The sequence below is a fragment of the Saccopteryx leptura genome, chromosome 9 (assembly GCF_036850995.1).
Source record: "Saccopteryx leptura isolate mSacLep1 chromosome 9, mSacLep1_pri_phased_curated, whole genome shotgun sequence".
Taxonomy (NCBI): Eukaryota; Metazoa; Chordata; class Mammalia; order Chiroptera; family Emballonuridae; genus Saccopteryx; species Saccopteryx leptura.
Window position 1 is genome coordinate 23,093,975 of NC_089511.1, and position 17,396 is coordinate 23,111,370.

Genomic DNA, 17,396 nt, shown 5'->3' on the forward strand with positions numbered 1-17,396 from the left:
GGTGGAGGTTTGCAGTTGATAAGTCTCTATGGCAATGTCATGTATTGTGCTTTAGTCTCGTTGGCAGTCGAGGCTATTAGCATTTATAGGCTCCGACAGTGAGAGAGTCCGTGTTCCTGGAGCCTTTCTCCTAGTCTTTCCTTCCTCAATTAGTAGCCTGATAATCCAGCTATGGGGTTGCTGCTGCCTCTGCCTGGATAGTAAGAGGCTCAAAGAGCTGGCAACTCCCCACTCTATTTCCACTCAGCACAGGGCTCTGGGTAAGGCTCAGTCAGTCAGAGCTGCTAGCATAATCAGGCGGGCTTTCCACCCACTCACAGACCTCTGGCTCTGCCACTCTGTCCGGTAACACAAGCGGGTGCCCACTTCCGGGGCGCTTGGAGAAAACTCTCACTCACTGGCTGCGCGCGCAGACCAGGATATCTGGCCAGCAGTCTCACGCTCTGAGTGAAACCCCCGACCGCAGGGAAAAGTTGCAGCGTTGGAATTGAGTCTCGCTCCGTCCCCGTGCGCGGCTTTTGCAAGGCGCTGGGGCGGCCCGAGATTCCGCTTTGGCCCACACAAAGGCCCCTGACTCTGCTCCTCTGTGCGATGACACGGGCGCGCACTGCCGAGGCACTCGGAGGAATCGCTCACTCCTTATCTGCGCGCGCAATCCAGGATATGAGGCCGGCCGCTTTCCCTCTGAGTGAAACACCCTCGACAAGGAAAATCTCTACCATTGGAATTAGTTCTCACTCCCTCCCGTGCGTGGCTTTCCCAGGGCGCTGGGGCTGCCCAGAGACTCTGCCCTTGGCCCACAGAAAGGCCTCTGACCCTGCCTCTCCGTGGGGCAACACGGGCACTGACTCCCGGGGCCTAGGAAGAAATCTCTCGCCCACTAACTGCGCACCAACCAGGAGACCGGGTAAAATGGCCGCGCCGCTTGTCTTTCTTTGTTTGGGTTTGGCGCGAGTGTTAGCTTGTATTGCCCGGGTTGCCACAGGATCAGATTTTCCTCGGCTTGGATCTCCGTGCCACAGCCTGGTTCGGCCGTTTGTTTTGCGGCCTGGATGTATTCACCCCCTTTGCCCGCCTCAGTTTCTATATTCACAGGTACCAGAGAAAGCCGCCCTGTTTAGGTTAGTGAGGAAGGCGGAGCATTTCTTACTCCCTATTTCCTTCGGGGTTTGGTTATATATTTAGCCAATTTTTCACTCAATCATACCTTTGGGTGTATTGCGAAGCATCTGGAAGCTCCAAGTATAGGTTTTTCTGTTTCTGGTTGAAGATCTTGTTGAGTTTTGGGGGAGATTATCGGTATCGCTTCCTACCCCGCCATTACTCTGACGTCATCTCCCCCTAAAATTTATTTTTAACAACTTTATTGAGATATGTCACATGTCATACAGTTCATCCATTTAAATTTTATATACAATTTGACAGTTTATAGTAGATTCACAAATTTGCGCAGTCATCCCCACTGTCAATTTTAGGACATTTTCATCACTTGAAAAAGAAACCCTGTACCTGTTACTATCAACCCTCTATCCCTTCATCCCTCCCAGTGCTAATAAACTACTAATCTTTAGAGACTGGATTATTTTATTCAACATAATGCTTTTGAGGTTTTGCCATGTGTCTGTGACCCAACGGGGTACTTCAGCCTCACCCCTAGGTTTTGTTGTTTTCACAGAGGTGACTGAAGTTCAACCATCTCTTCCATTCTGTTGGTGCTGTCGCTTTTCACATTATTTTGTATTGTAATAGCTTTGTGTATTACACTGATTTAGTATTTGTCTTTGTTTAATATGTAGTCTTTGCTTTTTCCTAAAATTTCTGTTGGCATTTAGGAAGGTTGATCCTATGGTCAACAGTTTTATTCATGTATAAACTCTTTTGTGTGTGTGTGTGTGTGTGACAGAGACAGAGAGAGAAACAGTGAGAGGGACAGATAGGGACAGGCAGATAGGAAGAGAGAGATGAGAAGCATCAATTCCTTGTTGCAGCACCTTAGTTGTTCATTGATTGCTTTCCCATATGTGCCTTGACCGGGGGGCAACAGCAGACTGAGTGACCCCTTACTAAAGCCAGCGACCTTGAGTTCAAGCTGGTGAGCTGTGCTCAAACCAGATGAGCGCACGCTCAAGCTGGAGACCTTAGGGTTTCGAACCTGGGTCCTCTGCGTCCCAGTCTGACACTATTCATTGCGCCACCACCTGGTCAGGCATGTATAAACCCTTTATAAGGCTTACATTAGTTACCTATTGCTTTATAACAAATTACCCAAATATTAATAGCTTAAAGCAATGACTGTTTTCTCACAGTTTCTATGGATCAGGAATCTAGGTGTGGCTTAGCGGGTTGTCTCTTACTCAGCGTCTCTTTTGTATTTCCAGTCAAGCTGTAGGACACAGTCATCTCAAGTCTCAGCTGAGGCTGGCAAACCTGGCTTAAGTTCATTCACATGGTTGCTGGCAGTCCTCAGAAGATCCACTTTCAAGTTTACTCATGTTGTTGCTGGCAGGCGTGTTTCCTCACCACATGGTCCTCTCTATATGCTTCCTAAGTGCCCTTAGAAAATGGCAGCTGATGAGCTGAGAGACCCAGACAGTGCCCAAGATGGAACCTAGTCTCTTTATAACTAATCTCAGAAGTGACACTTGTGTTATAGTGTATTTGTTAGGATGCCTAAGTACAGCCACACTAAAGGGGAGGGGATGACACAAATACATGAGTGCTTGGAAACAAGTGTCATTGTCTGCCATCATAGCGGCTTACTATCATAAGCCCATAAATCCTCCTTTATTCTATCTGGTTAAGTGATTTGATTTCTGCTTATTTTTTTATACACTTGTTAATGAACTTATTCTATTTTTGGATTTTTTCTCTTTTTTCCTTTCATTTTAAAATTGTATTCTTTCTACACTGTCAGAAAATATATTTAAATTCTGTTCTCCTTGTGTCCTCAACGTCATTTAATCTTAGGTCTATAAGTAAATACATGAAATGTTTATTGTCAGTCCTTCTACTGAAGTTCTCCAGTCACTTTTTGGTTGGATGAAGCCAACCCTCTAGTCCAGGGGTAGTCAACCTTTTTATACCTACCGCCCACTTTTGTATCTCTGTTAGTAGTAAAATTTTCTAACCGCCCACTGGTTCTACAGTAATGGTGATTTATAAAGTAGGGAAGTAACTTTACTTTATAAAATTTATAAAGCAGAGTTACAGCACGTTAAAGCATATAATAATAATTACTTACCAAGTACTTTATGTTGGATTTTCGCTAAGTTTGGCAGAATCAATCTTTATAAAACAACTTACTATAGTTAAATCTTTCTTTTTATTTATACTTTGGTTGCTCCGCTACCGCCCACCATGAACGCCCACTAGTGGGCGGTGGGGACCAGGTTGACTACCACTGCTCTAGTAGATCCTCAGGAAGGGAACTTGAGTTTTTACATGTTCAAACTCCTTCTCTGTAGCCTTGATAATTGAAGGAGAGCTTTGCTGCATATTCAATTTTTGGCTCATACTTGTTAAAGTTCTTGGAAAATGTTTTCCAGTTTCACAGATTGCTTTAAAAAAAATCCAATGACATCTCATTCTCTTGACCATGTAAGTTTTTTTTTGCTTTTTTGCCTAGAAGATATGAGGAGTTTTAAACATTCTTGAAGTCTAATAGTTTTACTAAGATATGACTCAGAGTTGACCACTCTGGATATGTTTTCTTGAGTGTCTACTGGTGCCTTTTGAAGATGTTTCTTTTATTTCTAAAATATTTTCTTGGATTATAGTTTTAAATATTAGTTCTATTCCAGTACTTTATTTTTCTTCTTCCTGGGCTCCAGTTACAGCATGTTGGACCTTCTTTGACTGTCTTATATTTCAATCATTTATTCTCTAATCTTTTTTTAAAATTTATATTAATTTTCTTGGGTGTTTTACAGCTTTACTTCAGGGTACCTTATTATATTTTTACTAAAATCTGTTTTTTCTTTTTTTACCCTTTCCCCTCCATTTTGGTCTGGTAATGCCTATTATCTGGTAAACTTTTTAATGATTTTAGGGTGTGTTATTTGATGTTATAACAAACATTTTTAGTTAGTGTTTTTTGTTTGTTTATTTTTGTTTTAGTAAAGGGTTGAATAACCTAGCCTGCTATTACTGGAAACAGAAATCCCTATTTAGTCATAAATGGGCCCCAAAGTTTCAGTGTCCTGCTAGAAGTATAAAGAAAGATATGCAAAGGAGAGATGTCATATTTCTTTGATTTGGAGATGTAAGGTGTCTGTTTAATGCCTTATTTATGACTAAGTTTTACAACTTTTCCAGAAACTTTCTATTTTCCATCTCATCTCATGCTGCCTTTTTTTGAGTCTCCACTCAGTTGTGAAGACTTAAAGCCTTATATTTTTCCTGTTTGTAGGATGTTGTCAGAAACAGTTGTCGGCCCTGGCCAGTTGGCTCAGTGGTAGAGCGTCGGCCTGGCGTGCAGAAGTCCCGGGTTCGATTCCTAGCCAGGGCACACAGGAGAAGTGCCCATCTGCTTCTCCACCCCTCCCCCTCTCCTTCCTCTCTGTCTCTCTCTTCCCCTCCCGCAGCCGAGGCTCCATTGGAGCAAAGATGGCCCTGGCGCTGGGGATGGCTCCTTGGCCTCTGCCCCAGGCGCTGGAGTGGCTCTGGTCTCAACAGAGCGACGGCCCGGAGGGGCAGAGCATCCCCCCGCCCCCGTGGGCAGAGCGTCGCCCCCTGGTGGGCAGAGCATCGCCCCCTGGTGGGCGTGCTGGGTGGGCCCCAGTCGGACACATGCGGGAGTCTGTCTGACTGTCTCTTCCTGTTTCCAGCTTCAGAAAAATACAAAAAAAATAAAAGAAAAAGAAAAAAAGAAACAGTTGTCAAATAGAGAAAATAGCAGATAAAATAGCAAATTATAAAGTATATTTATTGATCAGCATTTATGTTTCTGGGGAAGATGAAAGTGCCAAAATGTGAGAACTACTTATATTTCCAAGTCTTGTGTGAGCTTTGTCCACAGTCACTTGGTTTGTCTAAAAGGGATTCTAAACTTTGGGGTAAGGATAAATCTAGACTAGTTACATGGAATAGACTCCTTTGGCTAGGCATTTTTTCAAAGCATTTGGTGTTTTCTTGAAAATCAATCAGTATTTTTGAACCTTCCTGTATTTGAAAAAGTTAAGAAACAAAACAACACAAAACATTGTGACCTATATTGAGAAATTAACTGTATTTGTTCTAAAACTGTTTTTCACTCTTAGGTGAGCAAAGGAAATAACTGAAAATGACAAGTAGAAGACATGAGGACTCCATGGGGGCTATTCAAATGGGGTTAGTCAGAATGCTTAAAGGATTCCAAAGCAAGGTTTTGCCACCCCTGACTCCAAAGGTGGTTACAGAAGAAGAAGTAAACCAAATGGTAATGTATCAGAGAATTTCGGTTTCATAATACTTAATGCAGACTCTTCAGGAGAGTGACAGCCGCTAATTGACATGATCAGAATAGCAAAGAGAATTACTGACTGATAATATAAATTTAGTTAACATGGTAGCTTGTTGCAGAGCATAGGCACCTCTTAAAGAATCAGAAGTTTTTGAAATTACGTACGTTGAAACAGAGGCTAGAATTGCTTAAGTTAATCACCAGAAGTAAGACTGTGCAAGCAACATATTAGGTTTTCTAAATATTTACCTGAACCCTATGAAACTATCATTTGTGTAGTTCAAAAACAATCAAATATCAGAATTTTATAGGTTTTAGCCTAAATAGTCCATTACCTGTTGATTGACAAGTTATTTTTGTTTGTGTATTTGTAGAAATAGAATATTAAAAAGTGACTATATTGAAGAAAAATAACATAATTTTTCTTTCCTTTAAAATAAAAATATTTACAAATTATAGTTGACAAAATGTTAAAATATTTATATTTTTAATGAATTATAATGATTTGGTGAGAAGTGAATTAAACATATGCTGTAGAAAATATCAATAACAATTTACAGTGTTGTTAGATATTCACTGCATTTTAAAAACTAGTTTCAAATTACATTTCAATTAGAAAAATATTGAATAAAATCTATTATTATTATTATTATTATTATTATCTTTGGTGGTGGTTATTGTTTCATTATTTAAGGTAACTCCTGACTTTTTTTGCTTGTAAGACTGTTATTTTTATTTAAATCGCAACACAGCTGATACCTCTTATCATTTTAGTATTCTAATCTGGGTTCCAATAAAAAAAACTTAAAGAACTAAGTAAAAAGATATATTAGAAATATGCGTTCATTTAAATGGATTCAATCACAGAAAATAATTTTGTAGGGAGTTTGAAAAGCATTGATTTTAACCTAAGATAAAACAAATCAGCTAAATTGTATTCCTCTGATTATTTTTCAGTGTTGGCACATACCAAAGCCTTATATTGCTTCCAATAATCATAATCTCCTTGCATCTAAAGTAGGCCCTTGATGATGGAATGTTCAGCATCTTGACTGTATCAATATCAGTATTCTGGTTGTGATACTGTAGTATAATTTTGCAAGACATTATTCTTGGAGAAACTGGGCAAATGGTACCTGATTTCTCTTGGTATTATTTCTTATAACTAACTGAGTATAAATCTACAATTATTTCAAAATTACAAGTTTAATTTAAAAAACCTTTTCTGTAAATGAGATGGTGGTAGTGCTCGAAGTTGTATTGTATTTCTTTTTTAAAAAACCCTTTCTGGCCCTGGCCGTTTGGCTCAGCGGTAGAGCGTCGGCCTGGCGTGCGGGGGACCCGGGTTCGATTCCCGGCCAGGGCACATAGGAGAGGCGCCCATTTGCTTCTCCACCCCACCCCCCCCTTCCTCTCTGTCTCTCTCTTCTCCTCCCGCAGCCAAGGCTCCATTGGAGCAAAGATGGCCCAGGCGCTGGGGATGGCTCATTGGCCTCTGCCCCAGGCGCTGGAGTGGCTCTGGTCGCGGTAGAGCAATGCCCCGGAGGGGCAGAGCATCACCCCCTGGTGGGCAGAGCGTCACCCCGGGTGGGCATGCCGGGTGGATCCCAGTCGGGTGCATGCGGGAGTCTGTCTGACTGTCTCTCCCTGTTTCCAGCTTCAGAAAAAAAAACAACCCTTTCCTTGGAACCGAGGTTTGCAGCTGACCCATGAGCAGGCTCCCCCCGTGAGGGGTAAAAGCCCAGAAACAGGCAAGACCCTCAGCTCACCCCGGCCTGCGGTGCTGAGGCTTGCGTCCCAGGTGGGCCTCATAACCCCACCTGCGGGGGCAGGGCGAAGGCCGAGGCCACTGAGGCTTGTAGACCCAGGCATGTGATCACAGCCCCTCCCGTGGAGGAGAGATAGGAACCGCAGGACAGCCCCAGCGGCCTGGCACCAGCAACGCTCATACCCAAGGCAGCAGCGGCAGAGGGGGTGGTGGGCCTGCAGACGGACCATACCTAGGGAACACAGAGGCCACACCCATTGGACTCCAGTGGCCAAAACCTTCTTATACACAGACAAAATAGGAAGGCAGAGAAATGCAACACAAATGAATCAAGAGAAATCCCCAGAAAAGGACCTGAATGAGTCAGATATAACCAAATTACTGGATGCAGAGTTTAAAATAATGATTGTTAGGATGCTCAAAGATCTTAGAACAACAATAGATGGTCATTACAAACACATAAATAAAGACATAGCAAATATAAAAAAGGACATTGAAATAATAAAAAAGAATCAGTCAGAAATGACAAATACAATATCAGAAATGAAGAACACAATGGAAGGAATTAAAAGCAGGATGGATGAAGCTGAGGATCAAATCAGCGAGTTAGAGGACAAGATAAATGAAGGCATGGAAGCAGAACAGAAAAAGGAAAAGAGACTCAAAAAGTCTGAGGAAACTCTAAGAGAGCTCTGTGATAACATGAAGAAAAATAACATCCATCCGCATCATAGGGGTTCCTGAAGAAAAAGAGAAAGAACAAAGGATAGAAACTTTGTTCAATCATATCATAGCTGAAAACTTCCCTAAATTAGTGCAGGAAAAACGCTCACAAGTTCAAGAAGCACAGAGAACTCCATTAAAGAGAAACCCAAAGAAATCCACACCAAGACACATCATAATTAAAATACCAAAGCTAAGTGATAAAGAGAAAATATTAAAAGCTGCTAGAGAAAAAGGCTATCACCTACAAAGGAGCCCCCGTAAGGATGGCATCCAACTTCTCTACAGAAACACTTGAGGCCAGAAGGGAATGGCAAGAAATATTCAAAGTAAAGCAGAACAAGAGCCTACAACTGAGACTACTTTATCCAGCAAGGCTATCATTTAAAATTGAAGGAGAAAGGCCCTGGCCGGTTGGCTCAGTGGTAGAGCATCGGCCTGGCATGCAGAAGTCCCGGGTTCGATTCCCGGCCAGGGCACACAGGAGAGGTGTCCATCTGCTTCTCCACCCCTCCCCCTCTCCTTCCTCTCTGTCTCTCTCTTCCCCTCCCGCAGCGAGGCTCCAATGGAGCAAAGATGGCCCAGGTGCTGGGGATGGCTCCTTGGCCTCTGCCCCAGGCGCTAGAGTGGCTCTGGTCGCAAAAGAGCGACGCCCCGGAGGGGCAGAGCATCGCCCCCTGGTGGGCAGAGCATTGCCCCCTGGTGGGCGTGCCGGGTGGATCCCAGTCGGGCGCATGCGGGAGTCTATCTGACTGTCTCTCCCCATTTCCAGCTTCAGAAAAATACAAAAAAAAAAAAAAAGAAATAAAATTGAAGGAGAAATAAAAAGCTTCCCAGACAAAAAACAAACAAACAAACAAAAAAAAAAAAACAAAAAAAACCTCAAGGAATTCACTACAACCAAACCAATGCTGCAAGAAATGCTAAGGGACCTGTAGTAAAAAAGATCAAAGGGGAAAAAGAATATAGCAAAAGAGGAATACAGCTTTAAAGAATAAAATGGCAATAAACAACTACATATCAATAGTAACCTTAGATGTAAATATATTAAATGATCCGATCAAAAGACATAGGGTAGCTGCATGGATAAGAAAACAGGACCCATACATATGCTGTCTACAAGAGACACACCTTAAAGCAAAAGATGCACAAAAGCTGAAGGTAAAAGGATGGAAAAAAATATTTCATGCAAATGGACATGAAAAAAAAGCTGAGGTAGCAATACTTATATCAGACAAAATGGACTTTAAAAAAAGGCTATAGTAAGAGATAAAGAAGGTCACTACATAATGATAATGGGAGCAATCCAACAGGAAGATATAAACATTATAAATATCTATGCACCTAATATAGAAGCACCTAAATACAATATATAAAGCAGACTTTGATGGTTATAAAGGGCGAGATTAACAGCAATACTATAATAGTAGGGGATTTCAATACCCCACTAACATCTCTAGATAGATCCTCAAGAAAGAAAATTAACAAAGAAACAGCAGACTTAAAGACACATTAGATCAACTCGATTTAATAGATATCTTCAGAACCTTTCACCCTAAAGTAGCAGAATAATGGCCAGGAATCAATCAAACCCGGGACTCCTGCACGCCAGGCCGATGCTCTACCACTGAGCCAACCGGCCAGGGCCAGAGGCATTTTTATACATGAACAATGAACTGTCAGAAAGAGAAATTAAGGAAACAATCCCTTTCACTATTGCAACAAAAAAAATAAAGTACCTAGGAGTAAACTTAACCAAGGAGATTAAAGACTTGTACTAGGAAAATTATAAAACATTGATAAAAAAAATCAAGGAAGATACAAACAAGTGGAAGCATATACCGTGCTTATGGTTAGGAAGAATAAACATCATTAAAATGTCCACATTACCCAAAGCAATTTATAACTTCAATGCAATACCAATTAAAATACCACTGACATACTTCAAAGATATAGAAAAAATATTCCAAAAATTTATATGGAACCAAAAAAGAACACGGATAGTCTCAGCAATCTTGAAAAGGAAGAATAAAGTAGGAGGTATCACACTTCCTGATATCAAGTTATACTACAAGGCCATTGTACTCAAACCAGCCTGCTACTGGCATACGAACAGGTATATAGATCAATGGAACAGAACAGAGAATCGAGAAATAAACCCACACCTTTATGGACAACTGATATTTGACAAAGGAGGTAAGAGTATATAATGGAGTAAAGATAGTCTCTTTAACAAATGGTGTTGGGAAAATTGGACAGCTACCTGCAAAAAATGAAAGTACACCATCAACTTACACCATTTACAAAAATAAACTCAAAATGAGAAAAGACTTAAATGTAAGCCATGAAACCATAAGCATCTTAGAAGAAAACATAGGCAATAAGCTCTCTGACATCTATCGCAGCAATATATTTGCTGATTTATCTCCACAGGTAAGTGAAATAAAAGAGAGGATAAACAAATGGGACTATTTCAAACTAAAAAGCTTTTGCACAGCTAAAGACAATAAGAACAGAGTAAAAAGACAAACTACACAATGGGAGAACATATTCAACAATACGACTGATAAGGGGTTAATAACCAAAATTTATAAAGAACTTATAAAACTCAACACCAGGAAGACAAACAATCCAATCAAAAAATAGGCAAAAGAAATGAATAGACCAGGGGTCCCCAAACTTTTTACAGAGGGGACCAGTTCACTGTTCCTCAGACTGTTGGAGGGCCGGACTATAAAAAACAACAACTATGAACAAATCCCGATGCACACCACACATATCTTATTTTAAAGTAAAAAAACAAAACGGGAACAAATACAATATTTAAAATAAACTACAAGTAAATTTAAATCAACAAACTGACCAGTATTTCAATGGGAACTATGGGCCTGCTTTTAGCTAATGAGATGGTCAATGTCCGGTTCCATATTTGTCACTGCTAGCTGTAACAAATGATATGATGCGCTTCCGGAACAGTGACATGTGAGTCCCACGTCACCAGAAGTAGTACTGTACATGAGCGACACTGCGCTTTGCAGCTCACTGACCACCAATGAAAGAGCTGCCCCTTCTGGAAGTGCGGCGGGGGCTGGATAAATGGCCTCAGGGGGCCGCATGCGGACCGTGGGCCATAATTTGGGGACCCCTGGAATAGACACTTCTCCAAAGAGGACATACAGATGGCCAATAGGCATATGAGAAAACGCTCAACATCTCTAATCATTAGAGAAATGCAAATTAAAACCACAATGAGATATCACCTCACACCAGTCAGAATGGTGCTCATCAACAAAACAACACAGAATAAGTGCTGGTGAGGATGTGGAGAAAAGAGAACCCTCCTGCACTGCTGGTGGGAATGTAGACTGGTGCAGCCACTGTGGAATACAGTTTGGAGATTCCTCAAAAAATTAAAAATCGAACTGCCTTTTGATCCAGCTATCCCACTTTTAGGAATATACCCCAAGAACACCACATCAACAAGTCAAAAGGAGAAATGCACCCCATGTTTATGGCAGCATTACTCACAATAGCGAAGATCTGGAAACAGCCCTAGTGTCTGACAGTGAACGAGTGGATTAAAAAGCTTTGGTACATATATACTATGGAATACTACTCAGACATAAGAAATGATGACATCAGATCATTTACAACAACATGGATGGACCTTGATAACATTATACTGAATGAAATAAGTAAATCAGAAAAAACTAAGAACTATATGATTCCATACATAGGTGGGACATAAAAATGAAACTCAGAGACATGGACAAGAGAGTGGTAGTTACGGGGAGAGGGGGTGAGGAGAGGGAAAGGAGTGGGGGGGCACAAAGAAAACCAGCTAGAAGGTGATGGAAGACAGTTTGACTTTGGGTGATGGGTATGCAACATAATCAAATGTCAAAATAACCTGGAGATGTTTTCTCTGAACATATGTACCCTGATTTATCAATGTCACCCCATTAAAATTAATAAAATAAAATAAAAAACCCAAAAAAACCTTTCCTCTAAATCAATCAATCAATCAATCCGGTAGGTTCTGGAAATAATGTGAACATTCTAGCATGACAACAATTAGAGAACAGTGATTGGTCCTGAGTAACTGAGCCCCTGTTTGGTTATTTCAATGGTCAACAATAGGTTACCTTGTTTTCCCCTCATAACTTGAGAAAGCGTTAAAAGCATTTTGTGTTCTTATTTTGAGGTGTGGATATGACTGGCTTCCAGATCTGATGATGGGTTTAGATCTCTTTTAAAACAAGGTCTAAATGCACTCTTATAATTTCTAAAAAATTCAAACTTATTCCTAAACAGGATAATCACGTTTCCTAGATCCTGTACATTTTATGAGATTACTCTTTAACCTGATAGACCCTGATAAACACCCAGAAGCTTTGCTTGCATGTTGTAACTTCAGTTGAGAAATAGCTGTATTTCAAACTCCTTAGCTCTGAATCCTGAAAGTGATTTGAGAAGCTTAGAGTTTTATACTCAGATGCCTCTTCTGAGCATAAATGTTAAGCTCTTTGGACACGTTTCTGTTCAATTTCTTGACTACCCTTACCCTCCAGGTTCCTTTGTGTGATTCCTTCAACATCATAAAAAAACAGCAGCCACATGTCATTTCAGATTACTGTGCAAAGAGCTCAAAAGTGCATGGGTACTTCTATTATTTAGTCATTTTAAATATTTTATAAGGGAACTTAGTGGTATTCCAGAATTATCCTGAAAGCTGCAAACACAAATTATTCATTAGTGGAACTTATGAAAACATTTTTTTTTTCAGTGTAACCATTTATGAATTTTTGGCCCCTGTTGTTTTAAATTCTAGCTAACACCTTCGGAGTTCCTGAAGGAAATGACCCTGACCACAGAACAGAGACTGGCTAATACACGGTTGATGTGCCGACCACAGATCGTCGAACTTTTAGATATGGGGGAAACAACACATCAAAAGGTAGTTGCTTTCTTTCACGTGAGCGTACAAAGTAGGCCCTGGCATAAAGGGGAACTTTCTCCATCAGCAGTCACTAAGTAATGGTGATTGTTTCTGGCTAACGAATCTTTTATTTAGTTAATACATTATTTTTCTTCCTCTGTTGATCTTGATATCTGTGATTTGACATGGAGAGAATTAAAATTAATTAGTACAAATAACTTTTGACTGTTCACATTTCCTTCTTAGCTACGTCTGGACACTATTGTTTACAGATTAGGAGTAATTCTAAGACATATTAGCCGAGCCTAATTGAGTTATCTTCTTAGCACAAGAAATCCCTGCTTACCAGAGCTGTCATCACTAGAAAGGAAGAAGATGGAATTACTTATTAAAGTAGGCATTTGTTGTGTACTTTGACTCATTGCAATAACAAATGGTTTCTTTTAGTTTCTAAAGAATGGTTATTTTAACATGCTTTTATATTCAGCCTGACCAGGCAGTGGCGCAGTGGATAGAGCGTCGGACTGGGATGTGGAGGACCCAGGTTCGAGACCCCGAGGTCGCCAGCTTGAGCAAGTGCTCATCTGGTTTGAGCAAAGCTCACCAGCTTGGACCCAAGGTCGCTGGCTTGAGCAAGGGGTTACTTGGTCTGCTGGAGCCCCACGGTCAAGGCACATATGAGAAAGCAATCAATGAACAACTAAGGTGTCGCAACGAAAAACTGATGATTGATGCTTCTCATCTCTCTCCGTTCCTGTCTGTCTGTCCCTATCTATCCCTCTCTCTGACTCTCTGTCTCTGTAAAAAAAAAATTAAAAAAAAAAGCTTTTATATTCTAATGTAAGCCAGATATTGTAGGCTTTAAGCACATATGATTATAAAATAAAGTCTTTATTTCCTACTTAATTAAATTCTTGAATTATATACTTCACTTTTTATGTAGAAATTATGGTAGGAACCTCCTCCATCAATTGAACTGCTGGAGATGAACTTTCTCTCAAAGGGTTCCTCAGGTGTTCCTGAGAGTTGTCTTCAGAGATTTTTTCCCACATGAAGAATAAGCCCCTGAGGCTTTTTTGATCTGTGTTATCATTGCCTCCCCTGCTTAGGACCTGCATAAAAATTTGCTCTTCCACTGAGCCCTGCAAATAGCTTTAACTATTATTTTTTCTCCTCCCCATAATCACTCTAACTTTGAGAGCAGGAAACACACTTTTCCCAAAGCTAATTCATGCTAATTAAGGGCTATTTGCTCCTTTCCCATAGCATAAGACCAGACAGTGTGTATTTTTCTGTGTATACTGCTTGTGTGTGTTTTAATGTAGTTTGACTCCTGTTCTGAAGGATGAGGACATAAGTATACTTCACTACATCTCTTCTCTCCTCTTTCTTCTCTCAACTCAGTTGGTTATTTTTACTGAATTTTCAGAAGTTTCATTTGTCTCTTAGCTGGATGACAGTCATCCTGTACTGATTTCTTTTTTTTTTTTTTTTTTTTTTTTTATATAATTTTATTTTTTTAATTGGGTGACATCAATAAATCAGGATACATATATTCAAAGATAACAAGTCCAGGTTATCTTGTCGTTCAATTATGTTACATACCCACCACCCAAAGTCAGATTGTCCTCTGTCACCTTCTATCTTGTTTTCTTTGTGCCCCTCCCCACCCCCTATCCCTCTCCCATTCCCCCCCCTCCCCCCCCCCGTAACCACCACACTCTTATCAATGTCTCTTAGTTTCACTATTATGTCCCACCTACGTATGGAATAATACAGTTCCTGTTTTTTTCTGATTTACTTATTTCGCTTCGTATCATGTTATCAAGATCCCACCATTTTGCTGTAAATGTACCGATGTCATCATTTCTTATGGCTGAGTAGTATTCCATAGTGTATATGTGCCACATCTTCTTTATCCAGTCATCTATTGATGGGCTTTTTGGTTGTTTCCATGTCCTGGCCACTGTGAACAATGCTGCAATAAACATGGGGCTGCATGTGTCTTTACGTATCCATGTTTCTGAGTTTTTGGGATATATACCCAGTAGAGGGATTGCTGGGTCATAAGGTAGTTCTATTTTCAGTTTTTTGAGGAACCACCATACTTTCTTCCATAATGGTTGTACTACTTTACATTCCCACCAACAGTGTATGAGGGTTCCTTTTTCTCCACAGCCTCTCCAACATTTGCTGTTACCTGACTTGCTAATAACAGCTAATCGAACAGGTGTGAGGTGGTATCTCATTGCCGTTTTGATTTGCATTTCTCTAATAGCTAAAGAAGATGAGCATCTTTTCATATATCTGTTGGCCATTTGTATTTCTTCCTGGGAGAAGTGTCTATTCATATCCTCTTCCCATTTTTTTATTGGATTGTTTGTTTGTTTGTTGTTGAGTTTTATGAGTTCTTTGTATATTTTGGATATTAGGCCCTTATCTGAGCTGTCGTTTGAAAAAATCATTTCCCATTTAGTTGGCTTTCTGTTTATTTTGTTATCAGTTTCTCTTGCTGAGCAAAAACTTCTTAGTCTGATGTAGTCCCATTCATTAATTTTTGCCTTCACTTCTCTTGCCATTGGAGTCAAATTCATAAAATGCTCTTTAAAACCCAGGTCCCTGAGTTGAGTACCTATGTCTTCTTCTATGTACTTAATTGTTTCAGGTCTTATGTTTAGATCTTTGATCCATTTTGAGTTAATTTTTCTGTACTGATTTCTTAAGGAGTTTATAGAAACTATTTCCTTGGTTTTATATGTTTGATAATATTTATTTTATATTTGCCTATTGCCTTAAATATTTAATATTTGCCTATTACCTTTATATTGATTGCAGTTTTGTTAGGTATAAAATTCTTGGGTGACACATTTTTTCTGTAAGAGCTTTGCAGGCATTTTTCTCACTACCTCCTGGTTTTAAATAATGATATATAAAAGTATGAAGCCAGCTTGATTTTTCCCCAAGATAAAAGGTAGATACTTTAATCTATTAGCTTGTATGCCCAAAGATTGTTTGTTCTTATTTAATGCCCAGTCATTTTATTAGGATTACCTTAATTTTGCTTGGAGAGAGTTTTCTTGTGTGCGCCATTTTTGGGTCTTCTCTTTAGGAATATCAATTATGAACATGTTGGACCTTCTTTATCTGCCCTTCTACATCTTCGATGTCTCTTCCAATTAATTTTTTAACTTTTTTAAAATTTCATTTCATTGTAATTATATACACAAGGCTGTCCTCTGTGTCCCTTTGAGTTTTGTGTATGTGTGTTTCTCTTAAAACTCATTCTTAAGCTTGACCAGTTAAGAATACCTGGGTTGTCTCAGAGCTTTTGATGCAATTAATGCTTTTGTACCCTTTTATTCACTTGTATCTCACACATCACACTCCTTTGGTTTTCTTCCTACTTCACTGATTGCTTTTTTCTTATTTTAGTGATTGGATCTTTCTCTTCTTCATGATCACTGAATGTTGGGGTTCCTCAGTACTTGGTCCCTGAACCTCTTCTTTTTCTTCTGAACCCATTCCTTAGGTGGCCCCTTCTAGGAACAAGGCTTTCTATCCCACTTTTTAAATTATTGCTTTCATAATTATATATCTTGCTATGGCCGAACCTCTGAACTATAGATTATACATTCAGCTCATATATCCAGTTAATTTCTGGCTAACTTCATTCAATATTATGAATTTTTATGAGATTTATTTATGTTGTATTTAGCAGTTTATTCATTTTTTTTTTTTTTGCTGTATAGTATTCCATTGTATGACTATACCACATTTATTTATCCATTTTACTGTTAATGAACATTTGGGTTTTTCCCACATTTTGACTATTATTTATATAAATGATGCTGTTATAGTGAACATGTACACATTTATATTGGGCATATACATAAAACTAGATATTTAGGTTATAAGCTATGTATATGTTTTGCTTTTATAGATAATTATCAGTTTTCTAATGTGTTTGTACCAATTTACACTCCCACTAGCTGTGTGTGAAAAATCTAGTTGCACTACATGTCTGCTAATATGTAATATTATCAGTCTCTTCAACACCATTTCATTGGCTGTGTAGTGCTGTCACTCTGTGGTTTAATTTATAATTTCTTAATTTCTAATAAGGCTGAACACATTTTTATATTTTATTAGCCATTTGGATACCATCTTTTATAAATGGCATGTTTCTGGTTTTGTACATTTCTTACCAATTTTATAAAAGTTTTTAAAATATTCTGAAGAATTGTCCTCTATCAATTACATGTATTGCATTCTTTGGCTTTCTATTTTTATTACATAATGAGTATCTTTTGATGAACATATGTTTTAAAAATCAATATGACTTAATTTTCTAATATTTTTATTTGTTTTATATTTTCTATGTCCCATTAAAATTTTTCATTCTTCAAACCATGAAGATATTTCTTTCAGTTTTCTTCTGAAAACTTTGTTTTTTACCCAGATTTGTTACACTTGGAATGGTGTGTGATAGGGGTTAAATTAATACTATTTTTCATGTGTTTAAGCCA

General features: G+C 39.3%; 1 protein-coding gene across 2 annotated transcripts in view; it reads left to right on the forward strand.

Moving 5' to 3' along the window:
• The window catches only part of HYDIN (HYDIN axonemal central pair apparatus protein), a 395,035-nt gene that overhangs the window by 53,867 nt on the left and 323,772 nt on the right, over nucleotides 1-17,396 (forward strand). For both annotated transcript variants that reach the window (XM_066348740.1, XM_066348741.1), the window contains exons 2-3: nucleotides 5,259-5,416; nucleotides 12,763-12,888. In XM_066348740.1, coding sequence (XP_066204837.1) covers nucleotides 5,282-5,416; nucleotides 12,763-12,888 — 261 coding nt within the window. In that variant the 5' untranslated portion in view covers nucleotides 5,259-5,281. The remainder of the gene's footprint in view (nucleotides 1-5,258; nucleotides 5,417-12,762; nucleotides 12,889-17,396) is intronic.